Source organism: Erpetoichthys calabaricus, chromosome 5 (genome assembly GCF_900747795.2).
Source record: "Erpetoichthys calabaricus chromosome 5, fErpCal1.3, whole genome shotgun sequence".
NCBI classification, from domain to species: Eukaryota; Metazoa; Chordata; class Cladistia; order Polypteriformes; family Polypteridae; genus Erpetoichthys; species Erpetoichthys calabaricus.
This window is the reverse complement of record NC_041398.2, coordinates 242,623,984-242,639,467: the sequence shown is the minus strand read 5'-3', so window position 1 is coordinate 242,639,467 and position 15,484 is coordinate 242,623,984. Positions and strand designations below refer to the sequence as shown.

General features: G+C 42.1%; 1 protein-coding gene across 13 annotated transcripts in view; it reads left to right on the top strand.

Moving 5' to 3' along the window:
* arhgap10 (Rho GTPase activating protein 10) overlaps positions 1-15,484 on the top strand; it is a 204,789-nt gene that overhangs the window by 155,368 nt on the left and 33,937 nt on the right. For all 13 annotated transcript variants that reach the window (XM_051928148.1, XM_051928146.1, XM_051928140.1 and 10 more), the window contains exons 14-16: positions 1,494-1,568; positions 5,710-5,797; positions 11,556-11,614. In XM_051928148.1, the coding sequence (XP_051784108.1) occupies positions 1,494-1,568; positions 5,710-5,797; positions 11,556-11,614 (222 nt within the window). The remainder of the gene's footprint in view (positions 1-1,493; positions 1,569-5,709; positions 5,798-11,555; positions 11,615-15,484) is intronic.

Genomic DNA, 15,484 nt, shown 5'->3' with positions numbered 1-15,484 from the left:
TGTGTGTTTGTGTTCCAGCTCTATACAGGTGAAGTCTGAACTGGGAATTCACTCATAATGAGATGGCAATGCCACTTCTTTTTCGGGCTTCACCATTACCTAAATATTTTTTTTTTAAAGACACATTGGCACAGTAGTGAACCTTCGCCCTGGGTTTGAATCCCATGACTTGTTATTGTCTGTGCAGAGCCTGCGCATTCCCCTCATGTCCCCCAAGGTAACTCGGGTTTTCTTCCAACATCCCCAAACAGTCTGAGCTGTGCAGTTCTAGATTGGCTCTGTATGACTGTGAGTGTGGGTGGGCATGACTGGGCTACGCTATACACTGGTGCCCCATCCTGGGCTGGGTCCTGCCTGGTGCCCAGTGCTACTCGGATAAAATATGTGTGTTCTCTGGAACTGAGGTGTTATCTTGATTTCTTGATTTCCAGTTTATTTTTGTGGGAAAGATATGAGATAATCTGTCTTCTTAAGAAAGCCTTCAGAGTTTCCCAGAGTAGAGACCTTTGAGGATGTACTTGTTTCGCAAAAAAAATTAAAAAATCGATTTGTTTGGATATAAATTCTGTACAGTTCTCTTCTTTTAAGACGCCATCCGTGAGATAAGTATATGGGGCATAATGATTTGATCTTCATGATCAAAGGGGCCTGGTCAGAGGTATCAATAGCATCATACTTACAAGATTTAATCGTAGGCAAGAAATTGTTATCTATAAAGAAGTAATCAATTCTTGAGTAGCAATGATGCACTCGTGAGTAGGTGGAATATGCTCTTGAGTTTGGATTTAGAAATCTCCAGGGGTCTGATAAGTTGTGATCAGTTACAAACTGTGTGATTGTGTTTGCACTGTTAGATTTTGTCACCCCTGTAACAGGTGACCTATCTGGGTCTGGATTTAAAACACAATTAACGTCCCCAGCCATTATAATTTTATGAGTGTTCACATTGTGAATGGATGCAAATATGATTTGGATGAAGTCCCTATCATCCACATTGGGTGCGTAGATATTTATCAGAATCACTTTACGGTTAAATAAATCGCCCATGATGATCACATATCTCCCTTCAGGATCAGATGCTACATCTGTTACTGCAAATGAGATTGTTCTATGTATAAGAATTTCCACACCTCTAGTTTACTTTGTAAAGCTGGAATGGAATATTTGTCCAGTCCAGTCTGTGTGCAGCCGAAACTGATTGTTGCTTAATAAGTGGATCTCCTGGAAAAATACTATTTTAGCGTTTAGACCTGTTAGGTGAGAGAATACTCTTTCTCTTTAATTCATAATTGATACCTTTAACATTCCAGCTCACAAAGTTAACTGTTTGGTCATGGGGACATTGCTTCTGAACTCTTGTTGTCATTTTGTAGTCTTAAGATAAGATCAGACAGCTTTGACATTAATTTCCAGTTTTCCCAGGACTTATTGCCATGAAGCCTAATGTTACGTTGACACTTATAATTATAAGAATTATCTTGATTTCTTTACAGGGATTAAGGATCAGGGGCTGTACAGGGTTGTTGGTGTCAGCTCCCGGGTTCAAAAACTGCTGAACATTTTAATTGGTGAGTATTTTGTCACAAAACAGTAACACTTTCTTTAGTGTGGTTTTAATTTTGTGTAATAATTCTTTCTATCTCTCTTTTTTATAATGCCTTTCAGACTGATCAATCAATCAATTTTATAGTGCCTTTCATTTCTATCTATCTATTTAATATATAGTGCCTTTCACTTCTATCTATCTGTTATATAGTGCCTTTCACTTCTATATCTATCTATCTATCATATAGTGCCTTTCACTTCTATCTATCTATCTAGATAGATAGATAGATAGATAGATAGATAGTGCCTTTCATATCTATCTATCTATCTATCTATCTATCTATCTATCTATCTATCTATCTATCTATCTATCTATCTATCTATCTATCATATAGTGCCTTTCATTTCTATCTCTATCTATCTATCTATCTATCTATCTATCTATCTATCTATCTATCTATCTATCTATCTATCTATCTATCTATCTATCATATAGTGCCTTTCATTTCTATCTCTATCTATCTATCTATCTATCTATCTATCATATAGTGCCTTTCATTTCTATCTCTATCTATCTATCTATCTATCTATCTATCTATCTATCTATCTATCTATCTATCTATCTATCTATCTATCTATCTATCTGTTATATAGTGCCTTTCATATCTATCTATCTATCTATCTATCTATCTATCTATCTATCTATCTATCTATCTATCTATCTATCTATCTATCTCTTTTTTCAGAGTCACACAAGTGTTGGTAATTAAACTAGCAGTTTTCCTTTTGCAGTTCTTTCCTTTCACCACTAGAGGGCACACATTCTTTTCTCTCCATCCTCTGTTTGTAAGTCCTCTCATTCTCGACTCCACTCTTATAGCTGGCATTACAGATGTCCCATCTCTGCCTCCTGTTTGTTAAACACTGTGTTTATGTGAGCCACCGTGATCAGTCAGGCAGGACTACCATCAGCCTGCCCCCCCCCCCCCCCCCCCCGAGAAGGCTTGATGAATGCTCCATGCGGTTTTCTGCTCTGGTTCAAGCCACATGGGAAATGTGGCACACTACAAGGGAATCTTTTTTTGTGATTTATGAAGAAGGAATGTCTTTAAAAAAAGATGCCCAATGTCTGGTGGAGAATCTTGTGGTAGGCCATACTTGTGTAAATCCCCCCAAAAAAAAATGATTAGAGACTCAAGGCTGGATGCCTCCATTTCTTCTCCTGGCCAGTGGCCTTACGTAGCTCAAGCAGCCTTTAGAAATCTTCTTCATGGTTCTCTAAACACAAGGCACTCTTTATATCAAATACCATATCTTCTGTGCCAGGAGAGAGTACGCCAGTATGAAATAACAACACCAAGAGTCCGTATGTTGTTTTGCCTGCCTAAGGTAAAGTCATCCCTGGATGGAGGATCACAGGAGTCATGGGAAAGAGGGGTCCTTTCATCGGATTAGCGCTATTTCAGCTGTGGTATGGCCAAATGGGGGAGGCAGCTTGAAGAATGAGGTCTCCAGGATTCTAAACAAATCCAAATCATATTATGTGATATCATCTACTGTTAAATTCTGCTCCGTACTTCTAAAATTTTTATTTTTATACTGTATTGAGGATTTGTTATGTTCTGTGCATTGTATTGTGTTGTATTGACCCCCTTCTTTTGACACCAACTGCATGCCCAACCTACCTGGACAGGGGTCTCTCTTTGAACTGCCTTTCCTAAGGTTTCTTCCATTTTTTCCCTACACTGGTTTTTTTGGGAGTTTTTCCCTGTCTTCTTAGAAAGTCAAGGCTGGGGGTCTGTCAAGAGGCAGGGCCTGTTAAAGCCCATTGCGGCACTTCTTGTGTGATTTTGGGCTATACAAAAAAAATAAATTGTATTGTAAATTGTATTATATGGGCGGCACGGTGGTGCAGTGGGTAGCGCTGCTGCCTCGCAGTTGGGTGATCTGGGGACCTGGGTTCGCTTCCCGGGTCCTCCCTGCGTGGAGTTTGCATGTTCTCCCCGTGTCTGCGTGGGTTTCCTCCGGGCGCTCCGGTTTCCTCCCACAGTCCAAAGACATGCAGGTTAGGTGGATTGGCGATTCTAAATTGGCCCCAGTGTGTGCTTGGTGTGTGGGTGTGTTTGTGTGTGTCCTGCAGTGGGTTGGCACCCTGCCCAGGATTGTTTCCTGCCTTGTGCCCTGTGTTGGCTGGGATTGGCTCCAGCAGACCCCCGTGACCCTGTGTTCGGATTCAGCGGGTTGGAAAATGGATGGATGGATGGATTGTATTATACTGTTAGTGCTGTCTGTCCTGTCTTATCTGAAGCTCAGCACAGCCCGGGCACTTAACAGTCACTCATTGGACAGATTTGTAGGCCGACCTGTGTAGCTGCTTATCCATGCAATTCTCTAATCAACCAATCATGTGGCAGCAGCACGATGCATAAAATCCTGCAGGTGCGGGTCAGGTGCTTCAGTTTGTCCCTAAAGTCCTCCTGTCCACCACAATGCTTGGTCTCTTATTCCAGGTGTCTGTGGTTCTCTGCGTAAAGAAAAATTTCCTGATGTTTGTGTGAAATTTACCCTTCACTAGTTTCCAACTGTGTCCCCATGTTCTTGATGAACTCATTTTAAAGTCACCATCTTGATCCGCTGGACTAATTCTCTTCATAATTTTAAACACTTCAGTCAGGTCTGCTCTTAATCTCCTTGTGTTTAAACTCTAAAGGCTCAGCTCTTTTCATCTTTCCTCATAATTCATCCCCTGTAGCCCTGAATCAGCCGAGTTGCTCTTCTGTGGACCTTCTCTAGTGCTGCTATGTCTTTATGGAGACCAAAACTGCACCCAGGACTCCAGATGACGCCTCACCAGTGTGTTATAAAGCTTGAGCAGAACCTCCTGTGACTTGTGCTCCACACATCAAGGCGCTATATAACCTGATGTTCTGTTAGCCTTCTTAATGGCTTCTGCACACTGTCTGGCAGTTAATCGAGTCCACTACGACTCCTCAGTCCTTCTCACAAGGTGAACTTTTGGTTTTCAGACCTCCCATTGTGTGTTCAAACCTAACATTTTTACTTCCTACTTGTAACAATTTACATTTACTGACATTAAATTTCATCTGCCCAAAGGCTATCTGCTGTCCAAGACCCTCTGTGATGATTCAACTGACTTGAGATTACCTGCCAATCCACCTAGTCTGGTATCATCTGTAAAGTTACCCAGCTTGTTCCAGATGAGGCCTCTCCAGTGTGTTATAAAGCTTGAGCAGAACCTCCTGTGATTTGTACTCCACACATCAAGGCGCTATATAACCTGACATTTCTGCTAGCCTTCTTAATGGCTTGTCTGGCAGTTATAATAGTGTCGAGTTCACTAGGACTCCTAAATCCTTCTCATAAGGTGGACTCTCAATTTTCAGCCCTCCCATTGTGTATTCAGACCTCACATTTGTACTTCCTATGTGTAATATTTTACATTTAATTAAATTGCATATTCTTCTGCTTAGACTTTAAAGGCTTGGCTCTTTTCATCTTTCCTAATAACTCATCCCCTGTAGCAATGAATCAGACCAGTTGCTCTTCTCTGGACCTTTTTCTAGTGCTGCTATGTCTTTATGGAGACCAAAACTGCATACAGGACTCCAGATGAGGCCTCACCAGTGTGTTATAAAGCTCACCAGTCCTACCTACTAAACTCCTCAAGTTGAGTTCTGAAGGTCCCTAAAGTCCTCCTGCCCACCACACTGCTTGGTCTCTTACTCCACGTGTCTGTGACTACTCTGTGTAAAGAAAAACTTCCTAATGTTTGTGTGAAATTTCCCCTTCACAAGTTTCCAACGGTGTCCCTGTGCTCTTGATGAACTCATTTTAAAGTTACTGTCTCACTTCATAATTTTAAACACTTTAATCACATCTCCTCTTAATCTTCTTTTGCTTAAAAACTTACACCGAAGGCGCTATAAACCCATAAATTGAACCTTCTTGGAAGGATTTTTCAAATATATTGTGATGCACTTGATGTGAAAGGAACTACAGTATAGAACACTTGACAGTATTTTTAAAGTTTTCTTTCCCCCGTATCACTCAGTTATACTCACCTTCAGAAAAAATTATAGTCAGTCATTGTTTGGCATTTCAAGTACATAACTGACAGCAAAGTGCTTACAATTGTCTTTTCAGATGAGAAGAGCTACACAGAGGTGGATCTTTCAGCCTCAGAAGATTGGGAAATTAAGACCGTGACCAGCGCTCTGAAGCAGTACTTGCGGTAAGTTGTCTACAATCCCATCGACCCAAACCAAAATGTTAAGCCGGAACATTCTCTTTCTGTGGGCAGGCATTGGTCAATGTGAACTTCCAGTCTCTCTCTATGCAGTGGGGGCAATAAATATTTGATCCCCTGCTGAATTTGTAAGTTTGCTCATTTACAAAGAAATGAACCATCTCTAATCTTGAATATCAACCAGAAAAAACACATTATATCCATCCATCCATCCATTATCCAACCCGCTATATCCTAACTACAGGGTCACGGGGGTCTGCTGGAGCCAATCCCAGGCAACACAGGAAATAAACCCCTGGCAGGGCGCCAGCCCACCGCAGGGCACATACACACACTAGGGACAATTTAGGATCGCCAATGCACCTAACCTGCATGTCTTTGGACTGTGGGAGGAAACCCATGCAGACATGGGGAGTTCATGCAAACTCCACTCTAGTGCTGGGCGGTATACCGGTTCATACCGAAAACCGTTTTTTATTTTTTTTATGATATGGATTTTTCTTATACCGCAACACCGGTTTAAATTGCCTAAACGACGTTCGGAACGTTGCGCAAGTGGGGACCTTTTTCACTGCTACACCACTAAACACAGATTTGTTGCACTAGGGCTCTTTTTCACTGCTACACCACCAAATAGTGGGCGGTAGCATAGGAATGCTGCGTGGTGAAAATGGAGCAATTAAAACACTGAATGCAGCAGTTTAAGATTGAAATAAGCAATTAAGGTTGGAGAACCTTAACAAGCGAGACCACTAAAATGAAGCATTAAAATGTCACTTAAGCAATATGTGCTTCATCAGCAATAATTGAGTTCTCGTTAAGGAACTGGGTTGGAACAAAAACCTGCACATACTGTGGCACTCCAGGACCGACGTTGCCTACCCCTGATATAGCACATTAAATGTTTTGTGTTAAGTGATTCTTAAACTGACTTCTTCTTGCACTAGGAGGAGGCGCCGGCAGCAATCGCCGCACAGAATACATTCACTTCATGATCTTCCTGCTCTCTGAACATTTAGAATGCTAAGATAAATGCTTGATATAATTTTCATGGTGAAATGCATTAAAGCATGCATTAATCATATGGGGGCACGGCGGCGTGCCCGCCTTGCATTTGCTTGTTTTTCTGGTGGGTTTACTCAGCGCATCAGTTTCCTTTCAAAGTCATGTAGGATGTGGGGTTTTGTTGTGCTATATTGACCCTGCTTGTATTCATCCTTCGATATGCGCAACTCTGAATGGATGGCATAATTAAACATGTAAAACGAAGATATTTTTTAAAGTTCTGAACACTCCGTGGGCTAAGTTTATAACTAGTTTTAATTTCACAAAGACGTTTATCGTGTGGTGATTGGTTATGTGGTGAAAGAAAAAGGACGGATAGGAACTGGGGTTTTGGTACGTCAGATAGAGACAGCACGCGTGCAATAAAGAAAGCCCGCTCAGAAGAACATGCATTGAATTCTGTGTTCGTGTCTCCGACCACCAGATCAAAAAAAAACAACATTTACACAATATTTAAGTTAAACCTGTGCGATAGCTATTCATACATCCAGTTTTTTGGAGCCTCGTCACACCTGCCATAAAGGTCTCTACACTGAACTTACACCTGGGGACCCCTTACTGCCAGGGAGCAGCACTACCGCCTGGTATCCGTCAATAAGGGCGCGCACATAAAGGCGACCTTCAAAAGGGCGACCTCAATTGGGCGCGGCGAATAAAAGCGCACATAAATAAAAGCGATCTTCAAAAGGGCGACCTCAATTGAGCGCCGAATAACTGCGCACATAAATAGAGGAGCGCTTCAAAAGGGTGACGTCAATTGGGCGCAGCGAATAAAGGCAAACGCAACAAAATTATTACAGAAAATTTATTAGATGAAGGCAATGATTGAACGTATAAAAAAGTGAAAGCAAGAATATTAAAACATCCAATTAATTAATGCATGAACTTCTAACGAACTATTTCTAAAGCTCTCTATATTTCCTTGTTTTCAAAATTACAGAAAATTAGATTAAGGCAATGACTGAATGTATAAAAAGGTGAAAGCAAGTTACACTTGAAGCTGTAGATTATGTGCAATGCCACGTAGATATTCGAGATGCAGTCTATTAGCATAATCAAGGACAATTAATTTAATTCGCTCCTAAGGTCATCCTTTTGAAGGTCGCCTTTTTGTGCGCGCCCTTATTGAATAGAACCCTACCGCCTCCCTACCGTGCTTTTTTAATACCTGCTTTAATGCATTTCATCATGAAAATGATATCAAGTATTTATCTTAGCATTCTAAATTTTTAGAGAGCAGGAATACCATGAAATGAATGGATTCTGTGCGATGATTGCTGCCTCCTCTTAGTGCATAGGAAGTCAGTTTAAGAAGCATAGTGATTAACAACTGGGTCGGGGAACACAACACAAAGCATTTAATGTGCTGCATTAACTTATGACGGGGTTTGAGAAAATCAAGTAAATTAAACATTGATTTTAGGATGAAGTTTAGTTTATGACATTCTACTTTAATTATGAAGTAAACTATGAAAATAAAGTGGAAATGTTGACTTTAATCTTGACATAAGCGTCAAAATTAAAGTGGAAATGTCGAGAATAAAGTCAGCATGTCGACTTTATTCTTGACATATACCGGTAGTTTGTTTTTTTTCTTCCCTCTTTACTGTATTTTTTTTTTTCTTCACCGTGGCCCTAATGCACTTCCGTAGGGCTATACCACAAATAGCATTATACAGTAAATGCAAGTTGCAGTTATTTTATTTATGTGTATAGCTTAGCTTGAAGCAAGGTCCATATTAATGCAGTTTGCCTAAATGATGGTACAGTTGATAAGGATGTCATCACAAAGTTGTACTTGTTTTATTTTATTTTTATTTGGTGAATACTGTGTAATGCACCTGGGCTTGAAGTCTTGAAGTAATAGTGCAGCTATCAGTAATAATACTATTATTTATTTTATTGTTATTATTTATTAGTTTAAATATTATGCAGTTTATTGATGGTAAAGTTGTTGAAAAAGTCACTTTAACGTGTCAGTGGACAGAGATAGTTAACATTAACAAAGTAGTTGGTTCATAAAAATATTTACTATTTATTACTTTTCTAAGACATGTTCAGTGCAATACAAGTTTTGACAAGCACCTCTGGATATTTTACTAAGTCTAAATGCCTCTTTGGATGGTTGAAAATATGTTGTCAAAATCATAGTTTAAGTTTTTGCAAAATTTGTTCAATAAAAAGGTTCTATATTTTGACTGCAACTGTCATGCAATGTGATTCCTTCTCTTCATTAGTGCCACCCCCTTGAAAACTATCACTTTATGGGGCCATGCAGACCTGTATTAATACTTGTGTGCACATTAAAATGTTTTTTTATACAATGTACAATTCTCATAACAGTCTAACAGGTTATTCTTAGCCAGTCTACTGCAGTAATTGCAGTGGAAAATGTGGTTAACATCCACTCATGCATGGGGAAAAAAATACCGTCGAATACCGTGAAACTGGGATAATTTAGAAAAATACCGTGATATAGAATTTCTTCATACCGCCCACTCCTACTCCACTAAAGGAGGACCCGGGAATTGAACCCAGGTCTCCTTACTGTGAGGCAGCAGCGCTACCCACTGCGCCACCATGCCACCCACATTACATCAAAGTTATCAGTTGATTTGCATGTCATTGACAGAAATAAGGATTTGATCTTCTACAACCCAGCCAGAATTCTGGCTCCCACAGACTGGTTATAATTTATCAATCAATCAATTCCAGATACTCCTGATCTCAACTCGTGATGTGTATGAAGCCCACCTGTCCACAGAATCAATTTCTTCCATTCCAACCTCCCCACCACCATGAGCAACACCAAAGAGCTGTCAAAGAACCTGCACAAGACTGAAATGGGCTACAAGACCATCAGCAAGAAGCTTGGTGAAAAGGTGGAAACTGTTGGTGCCATTATTGGGGAAATGGAAGAAACATAAAATGACCATCACTCACCCTTGGACTTGAGCTCCATGCAAGATCTTGCCTCATGGGGTGAGCAGAAAAACAGCCCTAAAGTGTAATGTGCCCACCTCCATGCTTGACTGTGGTGTCATACTCAGCATTTCTCTTCCTGCAAACTTGAGTTGCTGCCAAAGAGCTTGTAATGTTGGTTTCATTTGACCGCAGCATGTTCTCCCAAGCCTTCTCTGAATCGTTTAGATGTTCACCTATAAACTTGAGACGGGCCTGTACAGTACATATGTCTTCTTGAGCAGGGGGACCTTGCAGGTATTGCAAGATTTCAATCCATGACGGCATAGTTTGTTACCAGTTGTGTTCTTGGCAACTGTAGTGGTCCCAACTGCCTTCAGATCATTAACAAGCTCCTCCCGTGTAGCTTTTGGCTGATCCCTCACCTTTCTCCTGATCATCCTCATCTTATGAGGCGAGACCTTGCATGGAGCTCAAGACATCCTGCGAGAGCAACTTCTCCCAACCACCCAAGAACAGTTTGGTGACCAGTAATGAACAATCCAGCATGATGGAGCACCGGGCCATAAGGCAGAAGTGTCAACTAAGTGGCTTGGGGAACAAAACATCGAGATTTGGGGTCCATGGCCAGAGAACTCCCCATTAAGAACTTGTGGTCAATCCTCAAGAGGTGGGTGGGCAAACAATAACACATCAATTCTGGCAAACTCCAAGCATTGTTTCTGCAAGAACGGGCTGCCATCAGTCAGGATTTGGCCCAGAAGTTGATGGACAGCATGCCAGGGTGAATTGCAAAGATCTTGAAAAAGAAAGAAGGGCCAACACTGCAAATATGGACTCTGTGCATAAACTTCATGTCATTGTCAATAAAAGCCTTTGAAGCTTCTGAAATGCTTGTAATTCTACTTCAGTATACTGTAGAAACATCTGACACAAAGATCTGAAAACACTGAAGCAGCAAACTTGGTGAAAAGCAACACTGGGGTCGTTCTCAATACCTTTGGCCACGACTGTAGAAATGACAATACTTTTTCTACACAGCCCGTCCATTTTGAGGTGTGGACGCCAGGGGCCACTCCAGCTCTCCATACACCCAACACAAATGGGTGCATACGCAAGTTCAAAAGGTACAAAGGAGTCTTTTATTGTGGGAAACGCTCTACAGCAAGCGTTTCCTACCACCCCAGCCTCAACTACAATTAAGCCCAATATGCACACTCTTTGCTTTCCTTCTTCCTCCATGGACGGGTGGAAGGTGGTGTCACACACGTGCGACTGGGAGGCAGTCAAGGGGGTTAGCTGAGCAAAGGAGGGTGTCCAGAGAGGGGTTGACTGAAATGTATGCAGATACCCTTAACATGAAAGTCTGCCATGTGTACTTTAATCACGATGTCTGAAGTGTTTGGCTTGTAATTTTAAACTGTGGAGCAGAGGGGGAAATCAATGAAAGAAATGTGACTTTGTCTCAAGCATTATGGAGGACGCTGTAAGTGTCTTGTCTGATTGATGATTTGATCCTGCTTGGGAATATGGCTTATTTAAATAAAACGAAGCGTGGTTTAATTCCCCAGAGTGTGTGCCACAGTGGGCTGGCACTCCATCCAGTGCTGGTTCCTGCCTTGGCATTCAAAGTAGTTTTGGTGAATGAGTTTTGATTTTACTTGATGCTATTTAAAACATCTCAAGTATTTTGCAGAAGTTGTCATCAGACATGTGCCATCTGACTGATCCGATCCTCTCCATGTTGTTTTTCCAGGAGCCTCCCTGAGCCGCTGATGACGTACGGTTTATACAAAGAATTCATCGTCCCTGCCAGTAAGTCTAAGAGTCCAAAGTGTGGGGGTTATGTTTTAAAAAATAAATGGAAGGGAGTGCAAAGTAAAAAAGAAACACACAATTTTGAACACACTGAGACATCTTAGAACAGGACCACCGTGGCTGCAGGTTTTCATTCTTACCCTTTTTAATTGAGTGCCCTGTTTGTCTTGCTAATTAACTTCTAGTGAATTCATTTAATTGAATTGCTTTTTTTAAGATTTGTTCTCCTGAATCTCTTCATCGTTCCTCTGAATTGGTTCATTTCTTTCCTTAAATGGCACCCAAACAGAAATGAAATGTGAAGCGAGTGAGCTAACTAAGTCAGGGCCTCAAACTCCAACCACTTTCACTCCAACCAGCTGCTTAATGAGGTGCCAATTCCTATCGTTAATTAAACCTGTTCTTTAATTTCATGGCTTGTTGCTGCTCTCGTGGTGTAATAGCAGACATTTCTGAAATTGTTGATTTTCTCTTTTCTAAGAGCAGTGTTAAAGTGTTTTGGGGACCTGAGCAAATCGACATTCCTGAGACCTTCACCTTTCTTTATTTTCAGATATTGTGTGATCGACACCAGTTATTTTGGCTCATTTTGTATCCCATTATTGTTTGGCTGCTAATTAAGGAAAAAGAAACAATTAAGGGGTCTGAGTCTTCAAGAGCAAATCAATTAAAATTAGTTCAAAAGAAGTTAATTGGCAGCAAAAATAGGTCATTCATTCGGAAAAGGGGTAGAATGAAAACCTGCAGCCACGGTGGTCCTCCAGGGCTGGACTTGGCGACCCTTGGCTTAGAGCACCCTGAGACTTTCTATCAGCACCTCCTGCGTGTCAGAAGGGGTCACCCACCTGAAGCTTAGCACGGTCAGGTCCGGCCGGTACATGGATGGGAGACCAATCAGGAAAAGCTTGGGTTGCTGAGGGTGAGGCCATCAGGGTGCACTTTACCCCGTGGTCTGTGTGTGGATCCCAGTGCAGTGACAGGGACACCGTGCTGTAAACATTGCACCGGCCTTCAGATGAGACGTAAAACCGACGTCCTGACTCCCTGTGGTCATTAATTAATCCCAGACGCAGCAAAGCAGCCCCACAACATAAGCGAGCCTCCTCCATGTTTCACAGCAGGTCTGGTGGTCTTCTCTTTGAAGGCTTCATTCACCGTACTTTCTATCTTTCTCTGCTTACAAATAAAACCTTGAATGCTTCTTCTCACGGGCAGCAGCATCCAATCTTGTGTATCACACATCTCGTGAGTGTCGTAGCGTCATCTTTCTTTAATTGTCTTTCAGAAATATTACCATGAAGTGCATCACGGCATCCGTGGCTGAAATACTTCTTCTTCTTTCGGCTGCTGCCATTAGGGGTTGCCACAGGGATCATCTTCTTCCATATCTTTCTGTCCTTGTCAACTTGCTCTGTCACACCCATCACCTGCATGTCCTCTCTCACCACAGCCATAAACCTTCGCTTAGGCCTTCCTCTTGTCCTCTTGCCTGGCAGCTCTATCCTTAGCATCCTTCTCCCAATATACCCAGCATCTCTCCTCTTCACATGTCCAAACCAACGCACTCTCGCCTCTCTGACTTTGTCTCCCAATTGTCCAACCTGAGCTGACCCGCTAATGTCCTCATTTCTAATCCTGTCCATCCTCGTCACACCCAATGCCAATCTTAACATCTTTAACTCTGTCACCTCCAGCTCTGTCTCCTGCTTTCTGGTCAATGCCACCGTCTCCAACCCATATAACATGGCTTGTCTCACTACCGTCCTGTAGACTTTCCCTTTCACTCTTGCTCTTTCACCCATCTGTCACAAATTACTCCTGACACTCTTCTCCACCCACTCCACCCTGCCTGCACTCTCTTCATCACTTCTCTTCCACACTCCCTGTTACTATGTACTGTTGATCCCAAGTATTTAAACTCATCCACCTTCACCAACTCCCTTCATCCTCACCATTCCACTGACCTCCCTCTCATTCACACACATGTATTCTGTCTTGGTGGTTCTACTGACCTTCATTCCTCTCCTCTCATATCTCCACCTTTCCAGGGTCTCCTCAACCTGCTCCCTACTATCACTACAGATCACAATGTCATCAGCAAACATCACAGTCCACGGGGACTCCTGTCTAATCTCATCTGTCAACCTGTCCGTCACCATTGCAAATAAGAAATGGCTCAGAGCTGATCCCTGATGTAATCCCACCTCCGTCACTCCTACCGCAGAACTCACCACTGTCACACTCCCTCGTATATATCCTGTACAACCCTTACACACTTCTCTGCCACTGAAATGCTTTTACTGTAGGTGGCTAATTTAGTCAATTCAGGTACACTACAGTGTCCCATATAGCTTTGCGAACACACAACGTTCAAATCACATAAGTCACATCCTAAGTCTCAGAACGTATTGTGAATGTTAAGCGACGCGTACCCATACTGCGTTAAGTTATTCGTTACTTTAAAAAGTAATCGGACTAATGCACGTTGCCCCGGAGATTGAGCTTCTGACTTCAGCACTGTAAGTTCAGCTCATCAACATTTAACGGTTTCTGACATATTGAAATGGATCATTTCAACCAGGAGAAGGAATAATGCGATCACCCAAGCATTTGCCTCCAGGAATTTATCTTTGTGGGCATTTCCACCGTTTTCTACCCGCGACTGCTAGATGTGTATGTGCGAAACAAAGACTGCTGGATACAGACGTGCGCAGCCTAACAGAGGCAACAGGCAAACGCAGCCTATGAAAGAGTAACCCAGCAGGTTAGGGTTAGGGTTAAAGGTTTACATGGCCACGTAACTGGGTTACTCTCTGAGATATCTCTAAGACCCCAATAACCCAGAATCCTCTATCCGGAGTAAGGGTTGGCAGGGTATTTCTGAAACTTCGCTTTTGTGAATAACCAAGTTATTTAAGCTCATGTAAACGCACTCCCTGACTGAAAGCCCCTCAGTCATGTCACGTAAACCCCAGAGAAAAGTGAAGGGATCTGAAGGCATGCCACCGTAAATGCCAAGGTTGTTTGGTTTGGGGCTTAGGAAGACCCTAATCTCAGAAGAAGATCTGCTGGGTATAGAAAGAGACATCTGAAAGAATGTGCAGTGGTTAGACAGAACAATGAAAGGCTGTGGTTGTTTTGCCACATGCCGGATGTCATGTATGGCACCAATTAAAGCAGACCTTTGAATGGGAGAACCTCACACTGACCATAAAGCGCAGTGGTGGGGTGGGCATTATGGTCTGGAGCTGCTTTGCTGCATCAGGCCCTTGGAAGCTGACTGTCTTGAGAGTTAACCAAGAATCCCACAATGGATCAGAGAATAATGTGACCACAGGTAGGAGGTCAAGAAGGTGAAGGTGAACTAAGAATGGATCTCTCAACAGGACAACGATTCAAAACTTTTACGAGAGAATAGCTCAAGAAAAAACAAATGGGGAGTTTTGGAACGGGTGCCTCAAAATCCAGTTAAAAACTGTGGGAGGAAGTCGAATCGTAGACTTAAGTGGGAACTTTTTATAGAAAAGTGGAAAAAAGGCTCCTTCTTGGCAATGGAGGGTACTGATAGACAATTTAATAGACACTTCCATTAAGTTATTTCTGCCAATCACCTTATCGTTTAGCTATTTCTGTTGACTTTTGTCGCGCATGTGCGTTTGAGGATCTCTTCAGAGGCTCGTATGTGACATCCCGCCGGAGCGAGAAGGGGCACTGTTGCTAACATTCTCTTCTTCTCCACTCCTGAAGGACTGAAGACCACCTAGGTAACCCCATTTAATGTCCAAAAAAAAGTCACTTTGAGCATGGGAAAGGCACTATATAAATAAAATGTGTTGTTACTAAAATGTTCAGTCAAGCCTGGATTAA